At 38.2% G+C, this 24,753-nt stretch overlaps 1 protein-coding gene and 1 pseudogene across 3 annotated transcripts; both read left to right on the forward strand.

Moving 5' to 3' along the window:
- Positions 1 to 2,049: 2,049 nt before the first annotated feature.
- On the forward strand, positions 2,050 to 14,975 carry LOC120077179 (uncharacterized). Of its 3 annotated transcripts, none has more exons than XR_016530137.1 (11): positions 2,083 to 3,018; positions 3,292 to 3,360; positions 3,606 to 3,920; positions 4,005 to 4,307; positions 4,394 to 4,459; positions 5,277 to 5,768; positions 5,880 to 5,948; positions 6,253 to 6,417; positions 6,876 to 7,088; positions 7,168 to 7,494; positions 14,306 to 14,975. XR_016530137.1 is itself a non-coding variant. In XM_039031083.2 (11 exons), exons 1-11 carry the CDS (start codon positions 2,278 to 2,280, stop codon positions 14,419 to 14,421), a joined length of 2,880 nt encoding a protein of 959 aa, XP_038887011.1. In that variant the 5' UTR covers positions 2,083 to 2,277; the 3' UTR covers positions 14,422 to 14,975. The 3 variants fall into 3 exon arrangements, 2 of the variants coding, with proteins under 2 accessions (XP_038887012.1, XP_038887011.1); XM_039031083.2 differs by having other exon boundaries at positions 6,872 to 7,088; XM_039031084.2 differs by lacking the exon at positions 3,292 to 3,360 and having other exon boundaries at positions 2,050 to 3,018; positions 6,872 to 7,088.
- Positions 14,976 to 17,865: 2,890 nt separating this feature from the next.
- LOC150035683 (uncharacterized) lies at positions 17,866 to 23,830 on the forward strand (annotated as a pseudogene).
- The last annotated feature ends 923 nt before the right edge of the window (positions 23,831 to 24,753 follow it).

The following is a 24,753-nucleotide window of genomic DNA, read 5'->3' on the forward strand; positions in this document are numbered from 1 at the left end:
TTGTATGATTAGAAGATGAACGTCAATGCTTCTTGGAATCATGTGAATAAGTGTCGCGATGTGTGATAGGTGGTTCATGACTCCCTCGAATCTCCAATCTATGTCAGATATCAACAGATTGCTCAGGAATGGTCAATCAATTTACAAAAAGCTCAAACGGTTATTGAGGGCTTAACACATTCATCCTCTATTCAAACTCTTCCTCCATTTGTTTTAGTGCTAAAATCTGGTTCTTGAGAGGTGGTTAATATGATAAACAACTGCCTGATAGACTTTACTAAGGTAAGGAATGCAATTGATGAGATTGTTGTTTTAGCAAGGCGATTGGAAAATGTATCTTTCTCTTATTGTCCTCGTGTTTGCAACTGTGTAGCTCGTTATGTTGCTAGATTTTTATCCCATTTAGATTTTTCTGGAACTTCCAGTTCAAAAGCTAATGAAGTTGTTTTTCCAAAAAAAAAAAAAAAAAAAAAAAAAAAAAAAAAAAAAAATCAAAATTATATCCAATATATCAATTCATTTTTTCTTAAAAAAAATCATATGTTAAGGACCTAATAGACACAAAATTGAAAGTTCAGCATCTACTCAACATTTTAAAGTTTATAAACTATAAGACTTAAAAAAAATGTGTTGGACCAAATAGACATGAAATTATATTATAACCTACAAATTGTTATATAATTTGAAGTATAGAAACTAAATCATTAAATACTAAAGTTTATAGAGTAAATTGATAAATATTTAAAAGTATAGAGACTAAATTTTTACTCACTTAAATTCAATACAAAATTAGTACTTTTATAAAAGTTGAATCGCCTATTAAACATTTTAGGGGTTGTTTGGGTCCAACTTGAAGTTGGTAGGGTGAATTATTTAGCATACTCCATATCTTGGGTTCCAAATATAATAGTTGTACAACCTACAATTAACTACAACAATACTATTTGAAATTTCTCTTTATTATACTGTTTACTATTTCTTACTCATTCTCTCTCTTCCTCTCTATTACTGTTGCCATTTCCTACTTTACTAAAATAATATGTACCCGAATATATACTACTATAACCGTTGATTATTATAACCCATTAACTAAAAGCCCCTTAAAGTTTTGAAACCTAAACACTTTTCAAAGTTCATAATCTAAATAGATACAAGCCTATTCACAGATTAAGTTTGTAATTTAATCTAGAATTTATTACAAACTTTATAATATAGAAACTAAATCATAATCTACAACTTACATATTCAATAGATAAAAATTTAAAAGTATAAGGGCTAAAGTTTTACTCACTTAAATTTAGAGACTAAATTAGTACTTTTATGAAAGTATAGAAATATCGTTCTACAAATTTATTTAGAAAAATAAAATCACACTTTTGATCCTTGAAATTTGACCTACTTGCATTTGGGTCTCTAAATCTTCAAAGTAGATGTTTTAGCCCTTAAAATTTAGAGTAAAATCATTTGGTCCTCATCGATAGAACTTTTAGTCAGATTGTTAACTTTTTGTTACATAGGCTTAACATAACGTTTTTTTTATTATTAATTTAAGATGACATGAAAAAAACCACGAGTTACAATTGCACCCTTAAACTTTCAATGGTGAAAATTAGGTCTTTAAACATTTAAAAATGTTAAAATTGAACCATCAAACTTATAACAATTATAGAAGTTGAACCCGCAAATGATAACAATTGAACCCTCAAATTTATATTTGAGGATTTAGTTTTTAAAATTGACCATTTAAAAGTATAATTGCAACTAACCTCATATTTTAAGAGTGGTTTTTGCAATCTGTTATGCTTTTATTATTAGTTTAAATTTCAAACGAGAATATAAACTACTTTTTCTTTTCGTTTTCTCACCTCCTTATCTATATTTTTTTCTCTAATTATACCAAATTTAAGTGCTAAAATATCGTATTTGAAAATTTAGAGACGTAAACACAATTTTAAATATAATTTTAGGGACTAGAAATATAATTTGTTTTTATTTTATTTTATTTATTTTAAAGAATTAACATAGAGTATACAAGTTTTAAAGTGGAGTGAATAAATAAATGTAACGTAGGAGAAAAAAGTTATAATTTAATAGGATGGGTCCAAACGACAAAGTCCAGTTAGATACACTCTGTATATTCCGGCTAAAATGCGCGCCGTGCGCATTTGCAAACCATCAACAAAGCCCTGAATCTCAATCCATCCGACGCCGACGGTGAGAACCGGCCAGAATCGAGAATCTGAGACAGGGTTAGAATCAGAGTGGAGATTCTTCGCTATGCTGGACGACGACGACGATGATAGTTTCGGCGACTTCAATTTCGTTACAAACCATCCCGATCAGATCAACAACCGAACTTCCTCCACGAGCATCGATGACGACGATTGGGGCGATTTCGTCGACCATTCCTCTCAGATCGCCGACGCTATCGATCTATCCCGTCCCCAGCCTTCTCCCAATTCAAACCCCTCCGACATGTCCCCGAAGATTCAGTGGGCGAAGCCTCAGGGGGCTATTCCGCTTTCCATTTTTGGTGAGGAGGAAGAGAAGGAGGAATTGGGATCTGGTGTAGTTGGTTCTAGTGTTGGGTTTGGAGAAATTTCGTTTGTTGGGAAAGAGAGTGGTTCGGCTAAGAAGGGAGGGAGTTTGGGTGTTGGGGTTGGGATTGATGATTTGATTGCTAATTTGTATAGTCCTCATCACCAGATCAAAGCTGGAAGTCCGTCGAAATCGAACATGGAATTCGATCCTTTGAACTTCAACAATTCCTTGAATTTGAAATCTAGTGTCTCCAATTTGAATGTCAATGGTGTTTATTCTTATGGGAGCCAGACCAATTTTGTTACCGGTGCATTAAATTTTGAAACTAATGGAGTGATGTCTAATGGGTTCCATTCTGACTTGACAAACGTCGGTGGGAGCATTGAGGATGATTGTCAGGAGGTGGACGATTTTGATGGCTGGGAATTTAAAGCTGCAGAGTCAGTTACTCCAACGGGCGATGATCAGAAATCAAAGGTAAATTGAATACAAAAACTTACTAACGATGTTAAGGCTTTTTAAGGGAGTTGATATCAAACTCCATAAATTGGTTTCGTTTAAAAATTTCTTGAAGTTCAAGTTATTAGAATGGAAATATAGGTTTTTCAGAGTGTTAATGTATTAAAAGTAGAAGATGGTAAAACATAGTTTAAAGATTAGATAGGAATTCAGACTTCAGAGTTTTATTGTGGTTCATTTTATTAATTTCAAAACATCAGTAGGAGCTACTCATTTTCATAACTATACCAGGAAGAACTGGTTTTTGAACCATTCCATTTGAAGATGGAGCCTACAATGCAAATTGAAGTTGCTATTCAGGCCGGTATTACTTATTTTATTTACTTTACAGTTACCTACTCTTTATTGTTTAAGGTTACAGGAACATGCTTAAAAATTTATAGATTTTCTTTCGCTATGAGTTATTCTCTTGTATTTGCATTACTTACTACATATACTGGAGACTCCTGTTGGTGGGTTTGATTGGTTCAGTACCTTTTAAAATAATGTCTATGAACTGCTATGCGTATAAGAGATGATACTTATCGACATTTTATAATCTGAAGGTTGACAGCACAAACCAAGAAGGTTTTGATGGAGTGGCACAGGCATTTGAATCTGCAATCAATGGGCATAACCATGTAGATTCGGTTGTTCAATCAAATGGAGCTGTTAACAACATAGATGACAGGGACTTTGGTTTTAGTCTTGATGCAAGTTCTGTGGCCCAACATGGTGTCTTATCAAACTCACAAAATAAGAATGGTCAGAATGATCTAGGTACTGGCTTAAACCCTTCTCCTATTGATCGGGATGCCAATGGTGGTGGACATGTGTGGGATTTCAAGGATGCTTTTTCTGATGCATCAGGCTATAAGTTGGTGAGTTGTTATACCTATTTTTAGCATTGTATTGAGTAGATATTTAGTAAGTTCATCATGCTATACTTTTTATTTTCATTGTAGGAAGAGTTGAAGCCTGTCATCATTCCTCCTAATGGTGTAGAGGTGCTTGTTCTGAATGGCAGTGTTGATTTATTTGCTCCTGATGGGATTTCTCACAAATCTAGTGAACAACAAAATTTTGACTTAAATTTTGATCTGAATTGGGGGAAAGAAGATGGAAAGTTTTTTCATGGAAACCAGGATGACAACTTCCATGATACCAGAAAAGATTTAAACACTTCTCTAGTTAATGAGGATGATGATTTCAACGAGAATATTTGGGATTTCAAGTCCGCACTTTCAGATTCTGGATCAAACAATAAGGTTTTTTTAGCCTGTCATATTCAAGATATTTAAGTTCTATGTTACCTCTATTTGAAATTGATGTTCCATTTTTTATTTGGCTGTAGGGAGAGGCAGTTGAATTTGTGGCTGATCCCGAAGCACCTGCTTTTGGTTTTAGTAGTAGTATTCAGGTGGTTGCTCATATCTCCAGCTGTATGATAATTACTATGGAGTTCTTTTGATTCTTATAACATCAAAACTTTTTTGTCATATAAAATGATGATTGCTTCATAATGCACTAAAATTAGTGCAGAGAAGTTGTTATCGTGTCAGCAATAGTTTTTTATAAGGATTTCTCTGCTCTTGTTTGGGCCTTGAGGTGGGTACTTTAAAAAAAAAAAAAAGGATTCTTCTATTCTTGCTCAGTTTCTTAAAAGACAATTACTGATGCTATCATGGCCACTCATGGAGTGTGGATATGTATATTTGTATGTATGTTATTGATGTCCAAAAGTATAATTGCATATATTAAATCTTTAAACCGTAGTCTTAGTTTTTCCTCTGTAGTCTAGATGGGAAAGCTTCTTGTAGTTATTATTTTTGAAGTTTGAGGATGTGTCATCCTCCTTTTATTTTATTGTTTTTAATATACTATTGTTTAAATTAAAATAAACTTGAATTTATAACTTTCCTCTTATATTATTGTCAGGGTCAGTTCCTCTAAACCTCGTAACTGTAATTAGTTTGAACATGGATGATCTAAATATTCTTGTTCTGTTCCGTGTTCGATTCACGTCAGGTTCAAAATATCCTTGTTCTAGTTTTGTGCACTTCACCTTCTATGGGTATTGCATATATAATATCCATCTCCAATTCCGCAATCTTACTATACATACTACCTTGGATGTTTATATCTTCTCAACCTTCAACTTTCTGTGTTTCTTTTGGTTTTATAGACGTATTGTGCTTGGGTTTGTAATGATTGGTTCTTTCAAAATTTTCTTCCAGAGGAGTTCAGAGTTATTGTCTAGTCACCAGAAAGCCCTGCCCTTGTCAATTTTTGGAGATGAGGGTCTGGAAACTACTGATGATTTCTCAATGAATCAAGATGCTTCTACCTTTATTACTGTCACCCATGAAGGACTTGATAACAAAAAACCTGGTTCTAGTGTATCTATCAATGACTTGATATCAAGTCTATACAGTCAAGCTGAGAACAATGGTTCCATCAAATCTTCCCCAGAAGAAAATGAAAATGGAATAAATTCATCTCCAAGGATGTCACACTCAGATTTTGGCAATGATGATGATGATGATTCCTGGGAGTTTAAAGATGCATCACCAGATGTTAACATGCCAGATCAAACATACGTTTCTATTCTTGGAGATTTACCCCAGCTGTCATCTACTAAACTTCAGTTTGATTGTTACATGGATTTTTATCACAGATTAAATGTTGTTTTGAACCATGTTGTTGATGGCCTTCTTGAGAATTTAAAGGTTGGTGATCTTATGAAAAATTAAAAAAAAGAAATATATGCATGCCAGATGAAATGGCTGTTACTATATGACGTGTTATTAATGTTCTCTTTTAATTTTATTCCTTAATAGAAAGTCCAGAGTAATGCCCCTCTTTCTGGTGAAGAAGCAAAAGTAAGAGCCATTTGTGAAGAAATTCAGGTTAGTAACCATGCTTGCTTCTTTACTACTGGGTTTTCTTTTATCATTTTCTCTTCAATCTTAAGCCATGATAAATCTCTTTAATCAAACTTTCTCGAGATGTATACTTTCTTTGATAGTTTGTGTAAACACTAAACACTCATTGTTAAAACCTGTTCTTTTTCCTTTTGCATTTGCATCTCTTTTCGTAATCATTATGAAAATTGCTATGAGATGACTGTTGGAACAATGACAATTTGTGTCTTTCTTATGTAATATGTACTATTTTCCTGTAAACTCCTGAGAAAAAGATTTTTTCCTTCAGAATTTCAGTGCTGAACTGTCACAAGAGAATATTACAGCTGACAACTTCTCATCAGATCTTCTCCTTCCAAAAAACAATACTTTTGGTGAGCTCTTTGAGATGTTGCGGGATCCAAGGTTTCAAATTCTTGATGAAGAATTCCGGTTGTCGGAAAGGTTACTATTGGTAAGACTCTTGCATTTGGATGATATATATTTCTTTTTGGCAGGAAACAAATATTAATTAGTAGCTTTTAGAAATTTGAATTTCCTAGTGTTCAAGTTCCGCAAACCCCCCCCCCCCCCCAATTGCCAAACCGTTGAGTGCACAACCCCAAATTTTTGTTAGTTTCTTCTGTTGCAAGCATGAATGTATTTTTTTAATTCCACATTATTTAGGATGTTTATGATTGCTGCAGGGCGTAAGACTATCTGGTATATTTTCTAGAATTTCGAAGTTTATGAAATAGTTTTTTTTGTATTTTTTAAGCACACGTCTGGAATACAGAGCAATTTTAATTACACTCTCAAGTCTTAAGCGCTGCATCAATTTTATGGCTCCAGAATCTATAATTGTTTGAATAATTTTGTCCTTGGTTATGGATATTACTTCATAGTGTACTTCCTTGTTCTATTGATAGGCAGAAAATGATTTGAGATCAGCTGTTGAGCTCTTGAAACACGTTGTGTCGACTCTGAAGATTCTTAAACTTGTATCAGTGGAGGAGCAATCTAATTATGTTTCCATATGGAATGAAATGATGTTTATTTGCTTTCAAGAATTAAAACACGGTGCTTTGATTTGGAAGGAATCTGTACAGAGAAATGTTGAAAGTTACATATTATCTGAACCTCAAGGTACTGCATTACTTAGCACTATGGATAATATTTGCAAGTTGTAAATTAGCTGACCAGTTCATGTCTGCCATTCTTTCAGGAAAACAATATATCTGCGCCCTTGGAGAGATTTATAGGGTAGTTCAAGTGCTTAGAGCCTCAGTTGTACTTTACAAGCCATGGATATTGTTAGGTCAGGTTGGTCCCAGTGGTTTGATTTCTCTTCTGAATGAGTGCTCCAGTATTTGGCTGAGTTCAGGACTCGGTGGAGCTCTCTGCAAGATAGATGGTCCTATTGATTGCAAAGCATTATTGGATTCCATCAATGTTATTCAGAATCTTGATGAATGGGGTTTGAGAAAGCATGTTCTCTTGGGACAACAACCTACTTGTAATCTGTCACTCTTAAGTGCTGAATCAATTCCAGGTATGCACTGGTTCTATTATACTTTATTTTTCCAAGCTAGGAACTTAGACTTCCTTAGAACCGAAGATTACAAAAGAGAAGAGAGCATGAGTCAACAACCCACCCAGAGTACCTACTCCCATGTGCTTGAATACACACACATATATAGAAGTAAAAAGGGAAATGAAAAGAAAAAAATGACAATTAAAAATTAACTTCAAGAGGATACGCAAGAATCCCAAAGAGCTAACAAGATTCCAAATGTCCAATTGCATGTTTCAATGATAATTGAAGACCTAAAATTTTTTTCCTTTCAGAACTTTGTAAGGCCCCCAATTATACACACGTATAAACACAGTGGTAGGAAAGGAATTGGGGAGGAAATGGGAGACTGAGGAGCATTATGAAGTTTGTTAAGGAGGTGGGGACTAGCATTAGGCATTATGGAGTTTGTTAGAGAGGTGGGGACCAAGAAGGTTGTAAGAGGGTTTAAGAAGGGGTTATGGCGAGGTAGAGTAGAGGCAATTTTGAGTACATCAAGCTTGGCTTGTTAGAGAGGATTCCAGCCCTCTATAAAGTGTTGTGGGATAGTGATCAATTGTTCTTTTCTATTTCTTGCAATTTTGCTTTGGCAATTCTCTGTAATTTCCCTTGAAAGTTCATAAATAAAGCTTTTAGAGCATTGCTCTGTTCTAGGGAAGGTGTTGTTAGGGAATTTTTACTTGCAAGGGTTCGGGTTCCTAACAAATTGGTTCCAGAGCTACTCCCATCCTGGGAAAAACGAGAGGAGAGAAGAAGCGGGAGATGGAAGAGAAGCTGGAAAACCATGCGAAGAGTATCGTAGAGCTCAGAGAATGGATGAACGAAATGCGAAAGAATTTGGAGAAAGTAGTTACCACGGTTCAAATCCTGATGGAGACACGGGAGAAGGAGGCTTCAGTCATCATGATGAGGACCCCACAGACGCAGGCACCTCAAGAAGGAGACGAAGGAGAGAGTTCCCATTCTAGAACGAATGAAGTTCCAGTAGATTGCAGCAAGTATAAGCGCTTGGAGATGCCGATTTTCGTAGATCCCAATTCGTGGGTATATAGGGCTGAACACTTCTCTGAAATTCACGAATTGTCCGACGAAGAAAAAATCAAGGTAGTGGTTGTCGCTTTTGCACCAGATGCAATCGATTGGTTCCGGTGACGATAGGAGGCTGATTTGAACATGGGGAGATCTGAAGAACCGAATGTTTGAGCGATTTCGTCCGTCTCAAGAAGGTACATTTCTATCCCGATTACTACGAGTTAAACAGGAGGAAGGGGTCATACGAGGAATATCGGAAGAAGTTTGAGACGTGCTGCACTAATACCAAAGACGGCAGAAGAGGTCTTGGAGGAGTCATTCTTAAACGGGTTAGCATAAGATATCTAAGCAAAGGTAATCAGCCGACACCCAGTGGGCTTGCATAGGGAAGCCCAAATTGTTAGCGACAAGAATTTGGCCCTACAGATTGTGAAAGGAGAAATGGGCTTTGCATAGTAATCGACCCAAAAAAGTTCGAACGTGCCAACCACGAGTGGAAGGCCCAAATCGCCAGGAAAAAGTCAGCCCTAAAGAGTGTATTAATACCTGAGAAGGGAGCAATGCAAAAGAAGGAAAGGGCATTTCGAAGATTGACTGACTCGGAGGCGAAGGAAAAAAGGGAGAAAGGGTTGTGTTTCTGCCGCGATGAGAAGTATCATCCGGGTCACCGTTGTAAACTGAAGGAGAATTGAGAGCTGAACTTGTTAATCTTCCAAGACGAGGAAGAAATCGAGGAAGTAACGGTCGGGTGGTGGTGGAAGAACCCGAAATTAAGACTCCGGAGGTCACAGATAACATCGAAATCGCCTTACGTTCCATCCTTGGGTTATTAGGAAAAGGGACGATGAAACTAAAAGGGCTGTTAGCCGGAAGGGACGTGGTAGTGATGATCGATTGTGGAGCCACCCACCATTTCATACACCGACGACTGGTGGAAGAGTTGAAGCTGCTATTGACCAATACATCAAATTACGGAGTTGTAGTTGGAAACGGGGATGCCATCCAAGGAAAAGGGGTGTGTAAGGGGTGGTTGTCATTTTGCCCAAGCTAATGGTTACGGAAGATTTCTTGCCCCTGGAGTTGGGAAGAATGGATGTCATCCTGGGAATGATTTGGTTATGCAATATGGGCTATATGGAGGTCCATTGGCCGACCTTAACAATGACATTTACAACTGGGCAACAAATGATAGTGCTAAAGGGAGACCCATCCCTCACGGTCACGGAGGTATCCTTGAAATCTTTGACGCACACTTGGGACGACGAAGATTTGGGATTCTTGGTGGGATGCCAACAGTTGGAGCCGAAACCGATAGATGAAGGGAATAACGACTCGGAAGCCGAGGGAGAAGCAGAGGTATCCCACAGTATACAAGAATCGTTGACAGAATTTGGGACATTTTCGAGGTCCCTTCTTCTCTTCCCCCTAAAGGGGCGGGGGGTGGACCACAGGATATTAACCAAGGTAGGGGAGGCTCTGGTGAATGTGCGACCCTACAGGTCCAGTCATGCTCAAAAGGATGAGATAGAAAAACTAGTGAACGAGATGCTAATGGCTGGGATCATACGACCAAGTCACAGCCCCTACTCGAGTCCTGTTCTTTTAGTAAAAAAGAAGGATGGTGGATGGCGTTTCTGTGTGGATTATCGTCGACTCAATCATGTGACTGTGGCTGATAAATTCTCGATTCCAATGATCGAGGAGTTGCTAGATGAACTTCATGGCTCAACAATATTTTCAAATTGGACCTTAAATCAAAATATCATGAAATACGAATGCATGAATCAGATGTGGAGAAGACGACTTTCCAAACTCACGAAGGTCACTATGAATTCTTGGTAACCCTTCGGATTGACTAATGCACCGGCTACCTTCCAATCTTTGATGAACCAAATACTCAGACCATTTTTACGAAGGTACATATTAGTTTTCTTTGATGATATTCTAGTTTATAGCCCTTATGAGGAAATACATACTAAACATTTGGAAATGGTAATGAATGTTTTGCGAGATAATCGACTCTTTGCCAACTAGAAGAAGTGTACCTTTGGCAAACGAAGGATCCAGTACTTGGGTCATTGGATGTCAGTGGTGGGGGTTGAGGCAGATGGTGACAAGATAAAAGTCATGCTACGTTGGCCAATTCCAAGGAATGTGACAGACTTACGGGGGTTTTGGGGTCTCATCGAGTACTACCGACGATTCGTGAAGGACTACGGAACCATGGCGACTCCTTTGACCAAACTCTATTGCAAAAGGATGCATTCAAGTGGAGTGATGAAGCCACCTTGGCATTCGAGGCATTCAAACAAGCCATGGTGAGCCTACCTGTGCTAGCTCTCCCTAATTCTGAGTTGCTGTTTATCATGGAGACAGATGTATCTAGAGTTGGGTTGGGGGTTGTGATGATGCAAGAACGACCTATTGCATATTTCAGCCAAGCACCGTCAACACAAGCCCAAGGGAAGTCCATTTACGAACGGGAGCTCATGGCAGTGGTACTATCAGTCCAGAAATGGAGACTTTATCTATTAGGGCGCAAATTTATGGTAATCTCCGATCAGAAAGCCTTTAAGTTCTTCTGGAACAGAGGGAGGTTCAACCTCAATTTCAGAGGTGGTTTGACCAAACTAATGAGATATGATTTCGAGATACTTCATCACTCGGGCCTGAATAATAAGGTAGTAGATGCATTATCAAGAATGCCACCCCAAACCGAACTCATGACATTTCCAGCCCCATCGTTGATTGATGTGCAAATAGTGCAACAAGTGGTTGAAGCTGATGAAAAGTTACAACAGATTCGTAAGAAACTAGAGGAAGATCCGACGAGCGATAAGAAATTCTCTGTATCCCAAGGACTTCTGCTGTACAAAGGCAGGTTGGTGTTATCCAAGAACTCGACTTACATACCCACCCTGTTGTCAACGTTTCATGATTCCATACTAGGAGGTCATTTGCGTTACCTACGCACGTATAAACGAATGTCAGAGGAATTATGTTGGAAAAGAATGATGGATGATGTCAAGAAACATGTGGTGGAGTGTGTGATCTGTCAGAGGAACAAAAACAAAGCAGTGGCTCCTGCAGGGTTGCTCCAGCCGTTACCTATACCTGACCGAGTATGGGAAGACATATCAATGGATTTCGTGGAGGGACTGCCCAAGTCATGCAGAAAAGATTCCTTAATGGTAGTGGTTGATAGGTTGAGTAAATACGCACATTTTGTTCTGCTTAGTCATCCATGTACAACAAAGAAGATAACGGAGGTCTTTGGGTTCCCAAGGTCGATTGTTTTGGATCGAGACAATATCTTCATGAGTAGTTTTTGGGTGGAGCTTTGCAAGGTCCACGGGGTGGCTCTAAAAAGGAGTACAACCTTTCATCCCCAAACAGATGGCCAAACCGAACGAGTTAATCGATGTGTGAAGACTTATCTCCGTTGTTTCTGTAATGAGCAACCGAAGTAGTGGTTCAATTCCATCCCATGGGCTGAATATTGGTACAATACCACTTTTCATGATTCCATCAACACTACCCTTTACTCCGTGGTTTTTGGGAGACCCATTCCACCCTTGAATTCCTATGGAGATCGGAAGACGACAAATGACACTCTAGAGCAACAATTGATCGAGCGAGATAGGGCCTTGGTGGCACTAAAAGAACATCTAACTGTGGCACAAGAAAGAATGAAACGATATGCCGATCAACACCGAAGGGAAGTTCAGCATGAAATTGGAGACTTAGTTTTTCTCAAATTGCACCCTTACAGACAAAGAACCTTGGCCAAGAAAAGATGTGAGAAGCTCGCTCCACGGTTCTATGGACCTTATCGCATCTTGGAAAGGATTGGAGAAGTGGCATATTGATTGGAATTACCAGCTGAGGCAAGGGTTCATGACGTTTTCCACGTTTCATAGTTAAAACATGCATCGGCAAGTCACCGCAAGTGTAGAATAAAGCCCCAGATCTATCTGACGATTTTGAACTACAACTATCTCCGAAAGCAGTCAGAGGTGTCCGTTGGAATACTAAAATGATGAGGGAAGATTGGTTGGTAAAATGGAAAAACTACCCGGAAAGTGACGTAACGTGGGAAGGGGTGGAAAATATGAGACAACAATATCCTCGATTCCACCTTGAGAACAAGGTGACTACAAAACCGGAGGATATCGTAAGGCCCCCAATTATACACACGTATAAACGCAGGGGTAGGAAAGGAATTGGGGAGGAAATGGGAGACTAAGGAGAATTATGAAGTTTGTTAGGGAGTGGGGACCAGCATAGGCATTATGGAGTTTGTTAGAATGGTGGGGACCAAGAAGGTTGTAAGAGGGTTTAAGGGAGGGGTAATGGCGAGGTGGAGAGGCAATTTTGAGTGCATCAAGTTTGGCTTGTGGGAGAGGACTCCAGCCCTCTAGAAAGTGCTGGGGGATAGTGATCAATTGTTCTTTTCTATTTCTTGCAATTTTGCTTTGGCAATTCTCTGTAATTTCCCCCAGAAAGTTCATAAATAAAGCTTTCAGAGCATTGCTCTGTTCTAGGGAAGAGAAGGTGGTGTTAGGGAATTTTCACTTGCAGGGGTTCGGGTTCCTAACAAGGAATAGTTTTAACAGTGTTCATCCTCATTCATACTATCTTTGCTTCTCTTAAAAAGATGACCAATAACAGCTGGTTATGTTTTCCATAGAGCTTTGAGAAAACCACCAGCTCAACCGAAACTCCTTAGTAGTCTTGGCCATCTCTGTTAGGCTATCTGCAGCTACACTAAGGTCGTTCTTCTGCAAACAACACCCAATAGCTCGAAAGGGGTAGTTTTTTTCTGTCCTCTCTTTTGAGTGACTTCCACTATATTACAATATCCAATAGCCTTTTGAGAGGGTTCTCTCGCTCCCAAGTTCCACAATGGTCAATCCCACCAAAATGGATCCTCAAAAGTTTTAACACCCAATATTTATAACCAGGTCACCTCTTACCTAATAACCACTATTCCCTTACTATCCTATTACCATTCCCAACATAGTCCCCATTAGTACCCTCACAAAAGGCTCTGCGAAACAATCTCCCCATAGCAGTTAGCATTCGTGGAAGGGTGAACTAAGTGGAAATCGCCAGGAAAGTTGTGGATGAGCTAAGAATAAAGGAGAGACGCTTGGCTTTCTGAAAAAACATATGATAAGGTTAACTGCCGAATTTCCTTCCGAATGATAGCAAGCCTTTCGGTAAAGATATAAGAAAGTACTAGCTATCAAACCCAACGGAGAAGGGGTTCAGGAAACCTAAGGTAAAAGACGTGTCTCGATGATTGCCAAATGGATTTGGCAGTCTGTTGATGGAAAACTTCTTGCGGCATAAGCAACTAGATGATTCCAAGCAAAGCAAGCATGGCAAAGATCATCTTTAGTAGGTTTACTCTGAAATAGCAGTCATAATTACATGACGTGGATCATTCTAGTAACGGGGTTTGAGTTCCACCTTAGTGTTGTCCATAAGCCCAAATTTTACTTTAGCTTTTAGCTTAGTTATGTTTGGGTTTGATGACACCGAGAACTTTGAATCTTCCAGTTTCGTGCACCAACGATGTCTGTTCAACAGATAATCGCATTTAATCGATAAATTAAATAACCCCCCACCTCTCCCACATTGGAAAGAGAAATATTTAGAATTCTGGCAATCAAATACTATAGCCATTTCTATCTTTGTTTTGTAAATTTCATTTTTACAGTTCCATCTTCCTGAGATTTTGGTATGGCATTAGGTATGGATTTGGTGGTCTGGAATGGGGAGAACTACTTTTTGAAGCTCGCAAACTTATGGGCAAATCTAATAGGTCGTGATCCTCCATTCATTCAACACTCGAATAATAGGAGATAGAGGATCAAGCCATATTGTTTTGTATAATAGTCTGGATGATGTGGCTGTTGCTATTTTCTGCGACATCAGCTTTTGTTCCAGCTGCTCATCCGCGTTGATGTTTAATATGCAATGCTAGATGATTTCAAGAACTTTCTGGGTTTTCAAGAAGATCAAATAAATCAAATCCAGGTTTCTTGGCATTCAGTTTCCAACCCATACTCTGCCATTCTTTAGAAGAGCTACTGCTTAGCAACTCGACGGTGTTTCATATCTGTATCATATTATGATTTATGCAGTCCAGAACTGGATGGATTCAGAATACCACATACATAGAGAGATTTTCGTCATGTTCGAGATCATTTTTGTTACAAGGTATATGTATTCTTTTCCTTTTTAATCCTTTTGGTTCTTGTTTAAATGTTACGTTTCTAGTTCAGAATCCCAGAATCAGAACAAGATCTGTTTATCAGAGATGAACTTTGTACACTGTCTGTATATATAGTTTTTCCCAGAATCATTGTGGTATTTATAGTATGTGAAGGTAATTGATTTTATTTTTCCTATTGTTTTAACAATTTGCATTAAAATATTTACTATTACAATGCCTGAAAATCTTTAACGTGTTTCCATTTCTTTATAAACCATCGACAACTCTTGGACGTAATCAAGTCTATTAATAAGAGCTTGATTTTGGGTTCTTAACTCCTCGTTGGCTAGTCTTTAATTTTTATTTTTTATTTCATTTTTCTCGAGAATTGGCAAATCTTCCTAAAATAATTAAACAAATAGTGTACTAATGAAGGAATGAAGGCAAAGAATTGGTTATAAATGATTATAACTGACTTGACATAAAATTTGTACTATCAGCCATATATTTGCCAAAAAAAAAATATATATATAGATAAATCATTTAAAACAATTTCTCTAAAATTAAACTATTTCTCGAATATATTTTAGGTCACGTTTACTTGAGCAGAATGTGTATAAATCAATCAAATACACAATTCATTTTGTTCATCCCATCGGATCATTTTAGATTTTGCTTGCAAGTGGGATCCACCGTATCATTCATAATTGAGCTTGGGAAGGTCCTAAATCTACTTGTGTTTGATGAGAAGGTTCTCAATCCAATTGCATTTGAATATTTGGTGAGATCCATACATTTGGTAAGAATATTTTTGGATCAATTTTTGTCATTTGCCCTTTGAAATGAGGTGATACTGCTTTATAAATGGTAATATCGGTAGTGATTTTGACCACTTTAATAGTTTTATAACTCCCTTTTATTGGTCTTACCGATCTACATGTTATCCGAAGTATCGGTAGCGATTTTGATCACTTTAACAATTTTATAACCTCCTTTCTTCATCTTATCGATCTATCGGTTATTATGATGAAGTCGATAGTGGTTAAGATCCCGATGCTTTTATCGCTTTTATTTTGTTTCGTCAGTCTGAACATTGAATTTTTAAATTTTTGTTAAAACCACTTTCATGCTACAATTATCGATCTACTGTTATAATGTTCCATCGATTGGAAAACTTTAAACTTTAACGCGGTTATCCGGTTAAGCCTCATGCATATGGATTTACTAGTTCCTTCATACTCATGCAATCCCACAAACCAGATATTGATGTATAAAAGAAAGAAAAAATAGTAGACTATCAAAACAAAAATATTCATTCCATTTCTAGAAAAAAATTTATCATAAAATTAGTGAATGATCAGCAAAAGAGAGTTAATATGGCCAGGATACGTTATTCAACAAACCAAAAAAAATAAAATAAAAATGCAAACCCTAACCTCTAGCTCTACTACAAAAAGGAGAACCCTAGTTAGAGTCACTGGATATAACCACTAGTGTTCATTTGAGTTTCTTCTTCTAGACCTTCGTGCTTCTTGGTCCTTTTCCAGCACGATGCTTCCTTGCCACTTTCTCCACCTTCCCCTTCCCTTTTTGGTCTTCAGGGCAGTTGACGGATATCAGCGATGTTTTGTGAGGGGATGACTGGTTCACACTTGGTTGTGAACCGGTGGAATCATTTCCCCACCATCAGAGGAGTGGGATTTTGTGGAGGTTGACTTTCCGTGGTGCTCACATTCCCTTCTACCGTGTCCGCCGGTTCATCGTCTTCACTAGTCTTTTTGGGCTTCGACGTGGTCAGATAGGTGTAAGTACTGGACTCGTCCGAACTCCAAGTCCATTGATCAGATGGGTAGTTCGAGAAGCAGCATTCCGAGGAGTCGTCATCTTCCACAGATGACTCCTCCATTGTTGGTGGTGTGATGGGTTGGTGGGTTAGAACTAGAAAGATCATCAACGTAATCAATCTAGTCATCGTTGTTCGAATCATAACTATAATCGAACCACATTTTTATATTTTTTTAAGTGTAAAAAAAGAAAAAATTAAGAAGGAATATGAAGGGTTAGTGATGGATTAGGACGTTGATGGGTTTAATATATAGCCAATTAACTCGTCTCTTCCGTTTAATTTACCAGCCTTCAGTGCAACGATTGGCATGACGTGTGCATTAAATACCATTGATCGATATCGGTAGATCGGTATCATCAACAATAAATGCATACGTGTCTGTTGCGTATGACAGACACTTCATCATTTTTACCGATTATGCGTTCTCCACATATCACATAATTGCGTTTAATGGATGGTAAAGTTGCTGGAAACTTAATGCGACTTCAGGTTTTCTCCTATCCATGCACAATAAGTGGGGCAATATGATCATTATGACAACATCATTGTTAAATGGGGTTTTAAATGAGCGATAATGATATTAGTAATCCAATCGGTAAAGAAGTAAATTTCAACCAATCTTCCACTGCATACTATTTGGTGGTAGCGCTAAAAGTATCGGGTTATTGGTAGAAGTAAGCCCGTCGATCAACATATCAATGTCTGTCACACGCGGAGTCATTCAATCATCGTCAACTGGAGTTTTAAATGATCGGTACGAATCGATAGTCGTAATCACGTCAGTTATCATTGTTCTAAATTTTTTTTTTAAATATTTTTTTTAAGAATTTGATTTTCCTTATCTTACGTCTAAAGCTGATGTTTCTCACTTGACACTGGTTAGACACATTCCTTGCTTTGGCCAGTCGTCATCCACGACAATTGAGAGGTATGAATATTCAATCACTAAACTTCCATTTTACTATCGACTCCATCACCTTTGGCATACTAGACCAATCTTATTCTGGTTTAGACTTTTCGAAAAATGAAATTTACATTGCAGTCGTATATGTAATTGATTTTTTTTTTTGTTTAGACTTTTCGAAAAATGAAATTTACATTGTAGTCGTATATGTATTTGAATTTTTTTCCTATGTTCATTTTTTTTATTAGTTTGTTACATGTTCATTTCCACTATCTAAATTTGTACAATTGCTTGCACAATCTAGATTTTTTCTATATATTTTTGGGTTGCCAAACATAGTCTCCCATGGCTGAAATTAATGGTACAATTTTGTGCATACATGTTATAGTAGAAATTTCTCGACTTATTGATCAAAAGAGGGAAAAGGTATTTGTTGTTATACAACTGTTGGCATTTCTAATCCGTGTCACATTTGCAACTTGTTGTGCTTTATGTTACTACAGTCCAGGACATGGGTTATGGACTAGAATAGACAATGAATTCTTTAGGTTGACTTATCAGATATGCCACTTGCAATCTTTAATTGAGGTGAATGATGTTAGTTGTGTGAATACTCTTTGTATGGATAGACGAACGTTCCACAAGTTATGTTGTATTCTTGTTATGAGAGGTAAGTTAAAGAGGACTGGAATGTTTGTGTCGAGGAGATGGTTGTCATCTTCTTGCACATATTAGTGCACCATGTCAAGAATAGAGTGGTTGGATTCACCTTCAAGAGGTCTGGTCGAACTATTAATAAATGTATTCACGAATGTCTAACATTGGTTCTCAGATGTCAATGACTATTTTGGAAGACCCCTGTTGTCATCCCAACAAATTCAACCAACTCTCGATAAAGGTGGTTTATGGTAATTAACAAGTACTAGTTGAGATGCTAGTTGATGTATATTGCATTTGTAGGTGTTTGTTCAATATGGTTTATATGTTCTTCATTAAGGTTTCCTAGGTGCTCTAGATGGGACACTTATCAAGGTTCGTGTCTCAAAAAGTGTGAAACCTAAATACATAACCCGAAAGAACGAGATTGCCACAAATGTTTTGGAAGTTTGTCCGTCGAATATGCAATTCATATACATCTTACTTGGGTGGGAAGGTTTGGCACACAATGGTTGTGAAACCCAGATTTTCATTTTCCCTACTTAGTAGGTAATAACAGGAATTAACTAAGTGTAAGTTAAATCCTATGCTAAAGAAAAGGAAATTCTAAGTGTGTAAATAGATTTGTTAAGTAGCTTTGAAATAAGCCTTAACTAGTGAAAATTTGGTTAAGTATGAATCCAAAAAGAACCATGCATTGGAGGCTAGAAAATGGCTAAGTGTTGTGCCATGCATTGGACATGCTCATTTGAGAGGTTATTTGGGCATTGAGGGAAGCCAAAGGGTGGTCGAGAGGAAAAAGCTATGTATGGACAGGCATGCAGCAACGAATGTCTTAAGAGATTAACAAAGCATGCGACAGCCTTAAGTTGCAGGGGCATGGGCGCTAGGCATTGGAGGTGCGCGCGCTGAACGATCGTGTAGTAAGGAGCAGGCACTGGACGATCGTGTATCAAATGCGTGGAGCTAAGCGATATGGTAGGCGATCATACGGAACGGTGTGGCGTTAGACGATGCGGAGAGTCGTGCTAAACGATAGCACTATGCGATGGGCGATAACGTTAAGCAATGGGGCGTTGGCACTACACAATCGACATCAGTGCTAGACGATGGGAATCAGTACTACATGATAAATGGAATACTAAGCGATGAGCGTTACGTGATAGACGCAGACGCTAGGCAATGACGTTAAGCAATAGGCGGATGCGTTAGACGATGAGGCATCAACGCTAAGCGATGGATGCGGTAGCTAAGCGATAGATGCAATATCTGCACAATGAGCAAGAGCTGTATGGTAGGCTATGCACTATGTGATAGGCGCAAGCACTATGCAATGGGTTGTGCGTTGGATGATGAGCGGCAGCATTGCTAGACGATGAGCTAGGCAATAGGACAATCCATGATGGACACATGGTGAAATGTCTTTGCGTTGCTAAGGCTGGTGGTACATAAGGCTTATGAGGTCAGTTTGCGTTGGTCTTGAACAAGAGACTAAGGACGTTGGCAAACAAGGACATACATGCGTTGGTCATGGGGGATGCATTAGCAAAAGGCTAGGCGATGGTAAGATATACCATGAGGCGTTGAGTTGAGACCTAGCTTGACTCAAGGGTTGTTATGCGTTGGTGATGTGTTATGTACCAAGGACATCCGAGGGCATGTGGGCGCATAGAACAAGGCAAATAGTATGTGTTGGAAGAGTGTTGGTCCTAATCCTAGTTGAGCGCATAGGGCTTAGGTAAGCCATGCGAAAGAGAAGGATATGCGGTCAAGGATGAGTCTTGCGAGTATCTAGCATATGTGACCAAGTTGCATCAATTGGATGCACAAGGTAAGGTTGCGGTAATTGGACATGGCACAATCGAGGTTAGTAGGTCGCATATGGGGCAAGGTGCTAGGCGACAATGGCTTGAAGAGTGTTATTTTGAGGTTAAAAAGACAAGGGCGCAAGATGGGATTGATGCATGCACCAATGGGTGGTGTCCAGACATAGGTTTGTTGTGCCAATTGGATGGACGAATTTGAGGTCGGATGAAAATTTTGAGGTCAGATGGGTGCATCGCCATCGAGGGAGCGATTGTCCAAGATGGCTTGTGACCATAAGGGTGTGGAATGCACCAATGTTAATGCCAAATCATCCGGACATGTGGCTTGTTGGGGAGAAATCTTGGGCTTCAAGCAAGAGAGGTGGATGCACAAGAAGACATGCAATTTGAGTGTTATGTGTTGGTTAAGGAAGTGGAAGACACCTTGGGTTGCGATGGCATGAAGGTTGCGTTAATAGTGTGGAAAAAAGAAACTTAGACATGCGGCCAAGTAGGAGGTGTCGGCCTTGGAGAGATTTTGGATGCCTATAAATAGAGCCAAGGACTTTTCTTCAGATCATAATTCGAATTCTCTTCAAAGGACATTAGGGAGAGTGTATGAGGGCTGATTGTGAGGAAACTATGCATTGATGAAGGAATGCATGCGTTGATAGCAAAACCATGCATTGGTCAAGAGGTTCCAAGAAGAGGAGATGCTATCGGACGGGAAGGTCTGAAAGTAGCATCAACTTGGGATGAGAATATCTCCTAGAATACTCGTGCGTTTAGAGTGATTTTAAAGTCACCTAAAAGCTCTGAGAGTTTTTAGGATAGGGCTGCCAGAGAAGAAGCTCCAAGGAATCAGGCTGGAGAGTGAGGAAAAGACAGAATGGTCGAGCTGTCGGGTAAGCTTAGGTCAGTCTTGATGATTTGAGGATTCCAGTCAAACCACGAGGAGTTATGAGCTACGATTTTAGGGTAATATTTCTGAGACAATTTAGAACATGTTTACAGAAGGAAGTATCTTAAAATAAGATCTGGAACTATAAGTAATTTAAGCTTATAATTGAATTTGGAATTTAGGGTTTAAAAAGGGAAACCGAGGAAACCTAAGGAACTTTGGAGAGGAAAGTTCCTAACCAACCAAGGTGAGTGGTTATTCTATTGTTTGTATGATTGATTTCCATGTATATATGTGAATATATATATAGGTTTTGTTTGAAATATTGGCATGATTGGGAAATGTGTTTTGCCTGGATTTGATTGTTGTTGTATTGTTGTCATAATGTGTGTGTCATTATGTTGGAACGAGATTTATACTCGGGATACTGTTAGCATGCCTTGTGGACGATTGGTTGGGAATGTCAAGGTACCTGATTGGAATTGTCAACGTACTCAAGCATGAATAACAAGAACTAATAATATACTTAGCATACTATAGGATTGTGTCCAAGTTTGGTCATCGCGGGTTATTCACGGAGAATAGCCGGGAAAGATACATGATCAAGCAAGAGTTTCCAAGCTGATAGGCTGGGGTGGTTACATTTTATTATGTGATTGTTGTTGATTGTGGAATTGTATTCCCAAAAATGAATTTCTAAAATCAAACCTATGTTTGTATAAAACCACCACTCATTGAGCTTTGTAGCTCATGTTTTCAATGTTTTATGTCTTCCCCCCTCCCAGTAGCGAAAAGTAAGGAGTTCCAGGGTGCTGCTAAGGTCAAGGTCTGTCACAAGCCACAGTCACATTTCCAGAGGGTTTTAAGATTGGTTGTTGTAAACTTAGTAGTTAAGTCTTGGAGTTGTATAAACATTACATTGCTGTAATAAAATAGGCCTACTTAATCAGTTGTTGTTATCTCCTTGATTTAAAGTTTACTGCGTGCAATAAAGAGGTTCAGTTGGATAGTAGGTATCACAAAAGGTAGTATCTGCGATCCTTCACGCCTCTCCTCAGGCTCAAGAGTGTGGGCTCGGGGCGGGGTGTGACAATGGTCGTGTTCCAAGGGACACAATAACCCCGAAACATGGTTTGGGAGTCCTATAAGGTATAATTATGGGTTAAATTATATCAAATTCTCTATTTTAATATGTTCTTACACTAAAGTAAAATGGAAAACTGTTCATGTCTTTATGATGGATAGGAAACTACTATTTGGTTGACTTTGGTCACACGAATAGCAATGGATTTCTTGCACCCTTCAGGGGATAACGATATCACTTGGAAGAGTGGTTGGATGGTTCAGTGCCTGTGTCAATTAAGGAGTTCTTCAATATGAAACATGCATTGGCTAGAAATTGTGTTGAGCGAGCGTTTCGGTTGCTTAACATGCGTTATGCCATATTACAGAGTCCTTCTTTCTATGATATCATCACGCAAGGAATGATCATATTGGCATGTTGCATGCTCCAAAACTTCATTGGAATGGAAATGCCAAATGACCCTATGGAGGACTTATGCAATATGGAAGATGGTCTTGTACTTGAAGATGGACATGGTGATGATTACATCAACTTAATTGATATACCTAACGAATGGATGGATTGGAGGCAAAACTTGACAGGTCAAATGTACAATTCGTGGTGGTCTAGAGCATCTGGTTGACACATGACCGATGCAATATGTTTTTTTGTTCAACAATCCTATCACTGTTTGCTTATAACTAGAATTCAATTTTCGTATTATATCTGCACACAACTTCCAAAGTTATGCTATTTCAAAATGTCTGATCACTAGTATTTTCCATATTCTTTCTTATCTTGGTTATTTATTTATTTATTTTTATAATCATTTGTGTTCTGTGTACATGAATAATTTTTTTTATACCTCCTAAGTTATATTTATGTTTTAGTTTTTTTATTTATTTATTTATTTTTTTTTTTTTATATACTTTGATTTTTTTCCCTTCATTGTTTATGTATTCTGTCATGAAATAGGGTAGTTGTAGTTAATAGTTCGGAAAGAACATGAAGGGGGAGAGGTTTAAACATACATTTCTGGACTATAGCTAAAGATGCAATACTAGTCCATACATTGCAAGAGATTAGTACAGACACCCATTGAGGAGCAAATAATGGATTTCATAACAGTTATTTGAATACAATAGAACACATTATGGTTGAACAGATACCAGATTGTAAAATGAAAGCCACGCATCGACTCTCGATTGCATATAATGAAAATCAAATATAATGCAATTACGGATATGCTGAACAAAAGTAGGATAGGACGAAGCGATGAGACCTTGACACTTCAATATGAGAGGGCGATGTATGACGAATGGGTTAAGGTATTGAAGTATTAATTACATTGTTTTGTAAGTTAATACATGTATATAATGTATGAATGTCCTCTAACGTTCCTTTTTTGTCATATAGTTGCACAAGAACGCGACTGGATTATTTGGTAAACCTTTCCCCTACTACCAAACGCTTAGTGAAGTATACGGTTGAGACAGAGCTACAGGTTTGAACGCAGGTGCAGCTAGAGAGAATGAAGGGTTATTCGCCATGATGATGCAACATCAAAGTGTGATGGGAACGAAGTTAGACCTGAACACTGAACCATTTATGTTGTAGACTGACACAGGTGATGGAACATTTGAGCATATTAGATCAACTCGGCCGAACTCACTTCTACCATCATCAGTAGACAACAATCACAAATGGAAGAGGGATTCAATATCAGGACACATATCTGATATGGCAGACTCTATAGCATGCACATTACCTAAACTGGATAGACTTAGACACGCATTAACCACTGACAGCACACATGAGATAGCTGATATGCAAAATCGCCTTATGAATGAGTTGAAGTGCATACCAGGCATTTCATTTTCCTAGTGCTTCAGACTTGTGAGCATATTAGGAAAGTAACACCACATGTTGTGGGCATTCTTTTCTCTGGATGGCATGGAGAGAATGACGTTTGTGGCTAATATACTTCAGAACCAACTACCTTATCTTCCACCACTATTTCTCGATTCACTTTAATTATGTTCAATTATGATTGTATCCGTTCATGTTGTTTTAGGCCATATATTGTTTTTAATGTTTAAGAGCAAAAGCATTGTCTAAATTTAAATAAGCGATATATATTATTCCTTGTCTAAATAGTAAGGGATGTTGGCCCAAAATTGACATACATATTGGATCTAACTTTTTTAAAGTGATCCACAAAAAATTTGGACATGTCCGGATGAGTTACATGATACTAAAAAAACTTACAACAATAAATACCGCTATCCAATCGACCTGATACCTCTAATTCTAACGTATTGACTAGCTTCACACTCTAGGATAGCCATTGTTGTGCTTGATTTCTTACTGGAACCATGAAAAATTTTGAAAATGGACGGTCGTGTATGGGTAAGTGTAACCAAATTCTTCAATAGATCTGCCATTTTAATGTGGGGAGGCATGGAAAAAAAAAAGTGAAGTTTCCCCTTCTTCGTGTCTACCACTAACAACATCCAATGACCCTGCATGGTGAAAGAACCATACAGGAAATCTACATCGCACCATGCAGGCTTGTATTGATCAAACACTCCTAAAGCATAGTCAACCAACAACCGGTCCACTTGGCAAATAGCACTAATCTTCGACCATGATTTTTGCAGAATGTCTTATACACCCCGTCGGGCATGTTAAGGTTCACATGCGACAACGACATGGAATGATTTGGGAAGTGTTCATAAAGCAGCATATGATTTGCATGAAAAAATTGCACAACTCAACAATTGAGTAATACGAACCATTGTTAGCTA

This window comes from Benincasa hispida, chromosome 6, assembly GCF_027475165.1.
Source record: "Benincasa hispida cultivar pf3 chromosome 6, pf3_genome.v1.1, whole genome shotgun sequence".
In the NCBI taxonomy this organism is placed as follows: domain Eukaryota; kingdom Viridiplantae; phylum Streptophyta; class Magnoliopsida; order Cucurbitales; family Cucurbitaceae; genus Benincasa; species Benincasa hispida.